General features: G+C 40.6%; 1 protein-coding gene across 1 annotated transcript in view; it reads right to left on the bottom strand.

The window, feature by feature from the left end:
- Positions 1-4,337: 4,337 nt before the first annotated feature.
- The window catches only part of POU3F2 (POU class 3 homeobox 2), a 1,381-nt gene continuing 708 nt past the window's right edge, over positions 4,338-5,010 (bottom strand). Inside the window, exon 2 of the mRNA XM_004372494.1 lies at positions 4,338-5,006. Within this exon, the coding sequence (XP_004372551.1) occupies positions 4,338-5,006 (669 nt within the window). The remainder of the gene's footprint in view (positions 5,007-5,010) is intronic.

The following is a 5,010-nucleotide window of genomic DNA, read 5'->3' as shown; positions in this document are numbered from 1 at the left end:
AGAAAGATGAATGCCTTTATCACAGCCGTTTTGCCAGAAAATTTTGCCAACCAGTGTGCAGCCTCCACTGGTAGGATCAGGAAGGGAAGAAGAAGAGAAGAGTGCTTTTGTTGTTGCCATCTGAAATATAAAGCAGGTTACTTCGTAGGAACCAAGAGTGTTTAAAAGTGGCAAGTGTGATATTATTTGTGACCATTTTCTCCATCTGACCTTCACATAACTCTTTCTCAAATGATCATTCCTTTTCCATCTTACATAGTAAACTTAAAAAGTGACATATTTTGAGGAAACAGGAGCTCTTTCAGGATGGCCATATTCTGGATTTTTATCTCTAGGGGAAAGAAATGGTTTGTTGTTGCAGCTAACCAACATCTTAGGGAAGACTGCCCCACAAATTTCTGCTAGTGGCAGTGATGGACTTTTGCACCTTAGTGTAATGCATTCCCAAAACCAGCGTCAAAACTGCCTGAGTAGCCCTAGGATCTGAAAAGCAAGCATGGGTCAAAAGCAGTGAGTGTCCGTTTAACACGTGATGGTTTTCAGTCAGTAGCCCCTGTGGCTAAGAACAAAAACGCCTTCTCAAGGTCCACTAAAATGCCCTGCAGAGGGCAGATGCTGCTTGTTTTCTGCCTACAATGGAGGAGGATATTGACCCAGAACTCAAATCTATACCACGCTTAAACATTTTAGCCATCAGCATGTCTGTGGTCACAAAACACTCCTTCTTTCTGTCACTTCTCGTCCAGACTATTGATAAGATCATTTGGCTGAATCTGTTTGGGACCCGTGTAATATTGACTAGGAGTTAGAAAAGATCATCAGATGTAATAAGCCTAGAAACTACCTTTCAAAATGGACGTTTATACTTATTAAACCAATGTTCCAAGGAAGACTTTAAATACATTGGCAAACTTGTAAAGTAACCCAAGACTGTTTGGTTTTCTCACTAACCTTAAAACTGATTTTGGTAAGTGTAGTCCTCCATCAAGATTTCCTGAAACAATCAGTTATTAGTATTATGGGCTTGGGTATCTTCCATACGTTCTTTTTTTTTTTTTCTTCTCCTTCTTCTTGTCTTAGAGTCTGTTTGAGAAATAGCCACTATCATATAAACCATTGCTAAATCCATCTTTTTTAATATATAGAACTTATCTCTGATCATTTGGTAAATACACATACCTATTGCATATTGTCAGGGTTATTCTTTTGTTGAAAGATATTTGTTAATTATTAAAAAGAATAATCCCCTTAACTAAGCCCTGCTTTTCTGTAGATCCCAAATTATGTGAGGACATGTGGGTAGAGATTAAAGTCCACCTTGTTCCACTGGTGCTCTCCAAAAAATACTTTTGGATAAGGTTAAGCTAACCTGGAAAGAGGATGCAGGGATATTTGCATATTTTAAAGGGAACAAACATCCCTTTGTCAGACCATGAAATGGCAAACAAACTGAAGCTCAAACCCAACGACCATGAATGCTACAGGCATAGTGACTGAAAGATTTGGGGGATGACAGTTTTTGCAAAGAAAAGTGAATCAGAAAAGTAGTATACATTAAAAAAAGCCTCTGATATTTATAAACATGAAACCTGGCAGTATATGCATAAAATTTATTCCAAAACTTCATGAAGTATAAAGGAAGGGAAGTGTTTTACAATAACTCAACTCAGTATTAAGATCTAGGTTTTTTTCCCCCCTTTAAAACTTGGCACTATCTTTAAAAACAAGATAAAGATATTTCAATAATTAGAACAAACTATGAAGGTATTGTGCATTTCTGTTTTATGTAGATAATAAAATATTACTTTAACATAAATATATAAGGATCTCTGCGTTTTTATTTTTCCCCACAAGCACAACCAAATATACCAAAACAAAGTATTTTTAAAGAGACTGAACAAAAAAATTACATCCCATATAGATTTTGCTCACCTACTCATGTAAAGCTACAGAAAAACAGTTTCCAGAACCTTTTCGCTTTAAAAGAAATAAATATACATTGAGGCAGGCCACTTAAAAATGATATGAAAATATTTCCCTGGGTAGCATTAAAAAAAAAATAGACAAAGAAACATTTAAACTATTTCTGCATTTCAAAAGACAGATATTAAACATATATACATAGTGGTAAGGTTCAGTGGTAACTTTCACCTCAGTAAACCTATGAGAGTTAGAGGACCTATAGACACATCCCCTGAACTCCAGCTTCTGACCTTACCCACTTGGTAATAAGTATCTGAAAATTCATTTCCTCCCTTTACCATTGGCTATTTGCCCTGCTCTGGATTGCTTCTAAGGGCCATGTCCCCACACCTCAGAACAAACAGCGTGATGCACCCCGAAGCAGCTCTGTGCCCATCTCCTTGTGACATTCGTTGGGGGAAATGAAATAAAGGCAAATAAATATGCCCATTATAAGTCACCATTTATCTTGCAAAAACATTGAAAATGAAACAATCACAGGTGTTTGAAAAGAATATAAAGCCTATTTCCTAAAACCCTAACTACTGAGTGCAATGCTAATCTGATGCTGAACCATAATTTTATGGTAATGAGAATGTAATTTTTTAAATAAAAACATGTCTAATACCTAACCACAAAGAAAGCCGCAAACTTTTAAGATTAATAAAAAGTGTTTTCCCTTTTAGCGCCCTTTTGTGCTGATTATTTTTAAAATTTTAACTGATCACAGTTTAATGGTATTTATTTTCAATAGTTACAAGTTTTTTTTTTTTCCTCTAGTCTGCCAAGTAGTCTTTTATTTTAGGAGTTAACCATTTTCCATCAAGATAAGTTTTAAAAAAATGCACTTAAAACTATTAACAAAGGGGAAAAAAAGATTGACCATAACAGTTTTTTTTTTTTCTTTTTTTTTTTACTTCATTTGGCTCCTCTAATGTAAGGGGCAGCGGGGGGGGGGGGAGCTCTCCAAGTCAAACTGGTATTTTCTGCAATAAATTATGGGAGAAGAGGATGAGGGCCCCTAAGTATTATTTGAAAAACAAATGAGTTAGTGAAGACAAAACCAGTCTGCTGAGTGGAGATATTCTATGTATGCATGTGGGTATTTGTGTGCTAAGAAACACAGTCTATGCATACAGTATTAAATTCCTGGGTTATTTTATGTTAAAAAAAAAAACAAAACAGGAACAAGGTGTAACTGCTGCTGTCAGCACAAATAATTCTTCATAATTAAGTTATTAAAAACGAAGGCAGAGAACTATACAGGGGTGTCTGAAGATGTATATTTCCCTGGTTCTCTTCAAAGTGCTGCTTTCTTTCTGTTGGATAACTCTGGAAATATATTTAACCTCCACATCTCCTCTGAGCTCTTTCACAATGGGCCCACCTGATAAAATGAAACAATCAGTCACTCCACCGACTTTTCTTTTTGCCCCCTCTCCCAAAAACACTGCCTGAAAATGAAGTTTACTTTGTGGCTGGTAACAAACAGTGTTTGACTGATTTTTATATTCCAAAGTGGATTCTTGCCTCGGAAAAAGCAGGTAGACCATGCACATTCCTTGAAAGCAGAAAATTATTTATTTTGCATGAAGCCAATCGTTTTGCTTTGGTAAAAGGAGCAAATAAACGTTACACCAGTGTAAGGAGGGGGGATTCTGAAGGTAACCAAAGTTCACAAACCGAAGAACAAGGGGCAGCACAAGAACATTTAGGAATGGAGAGCGGCCAAGAGCTGGCTTTAACTCAGTCCGCTGAATAAAATAAAACAAAAAACAATAGGCAATTTCAAAATTAACGGTGGGAAGAAAGAGAAAAATATGTCCATGAATTTGTACATGTAAACTTCAATTTTCTTGCAGTGCAAATTTATGTGGTTAAATTTTGCCTACATCAAAGAATGTGTGTATTTTTTCCTCTCTCCTGATGGGGATCCACATTAAATAAACACAGCAGCATGTGCCAACTCAGAGAATCAGGAAGCTGCGTTTTGTGTTTATCACGGTTTGGTGGATTTTTTTTTCTTTTTGGTAATTTATTTAGTTTTGTCACGTATTTATCTCAGTGCTTGCCATCTCTCTTTCTATCTAACACACGCTCTCTCTTCACTCGCTCTGTGAGACAATCCACTCCATTGCCTGGGTACTCGCCTGTAAAGGTCAAAACACATCATTACACCTGCTACCATTTAAAGGATAGTCCAGTGCCTTAGCTGCTTTCTTTCTCCTTATTTTTTTTCTTTTTGAGGGACGGGGAAATAATAATTAAAAATAAAAGAACAATCAGAAGTTAGAGAGGGAACAAGGGGGCCAGGAAGGGGCCACGGACCAAAGGGGAGGGGGAGCCCCGCGCTCTGCCCCTCCCCCCGCTCGAGTTCACTGGACGGGCGTCTGCACCCCGTGGTGTGGTGGCGTGTCCCTACTCCCCCCGTACACATCCTCGGCGCCCGGCAGAGTCCCTCCAGGAGGGGTCATCCTTTTCTCTTTCTGTCTCCTGTTACAAAACCAAACTCTCACCACCTCCTTCTCCAGCTGTAAGCTGTCCGCAAGGGAGGTGATCTCCTGGGCCGAGGGCTTGGGGCATTTGAGGAAATGGCTCTCCAGAGCCCCCTTGACGCTCACCTCGATGGAGGTCCGCTTTTTCCGCTTGCGCCCCTGCGCTGCGATCTTGTCTATGCTCGTGGGGCTGCCCGAGGACGAGTCTGCCTCCTCCAACCACTTGTTCAACAAAGGCTTCAGCTTGCACATGTTCTTGAAGCTCAGCTGCAGGGCCTCAAACCTGCAGATGGTGGTCTGCGAGAACACGTTGCCGTACAGGGTGCCCAGCGCCAGCCCCACGTCCGCTTGGGTAAATCCCAGTTTGATCCGCCGCTGCTTGAACTGCTTGGCGAACTGCTCCAGGTCGTCCGAGGTCGGCGTGTCCTCGTCCGAGTGCGGATCGTGGTGCGCGCCGGGGTGACCGGGCGGGCCCTGTGGGGGCGGCGGCGGCGGCGGCTGCTGGTGCGGGTGCGAATGCGGGTGCGGGTGGTGGTCGGCGTGGTGCGGCTCG

This window comes from Trichechus manatus, unplaced genomic scaffold (assembly GCF_000243295.1).
Source record: "Trichechus manatus latirostris isolate Lorelei unplaced genomic scaffold, TriManLat1.0 scaffold00017, whole genome shotgun sequence".
Lineage (NCBI taxonomy): Eukaryota > Metazoa > Chordata > Mammalia > Sirenia > Trichechidae > Trichechus > Trichechus manatus.
The sequence above is the reverse complement of the archived record's forward strand: the minus strand, read 5'-3'. Positions and strand labels throughout refer to the sequence as shown.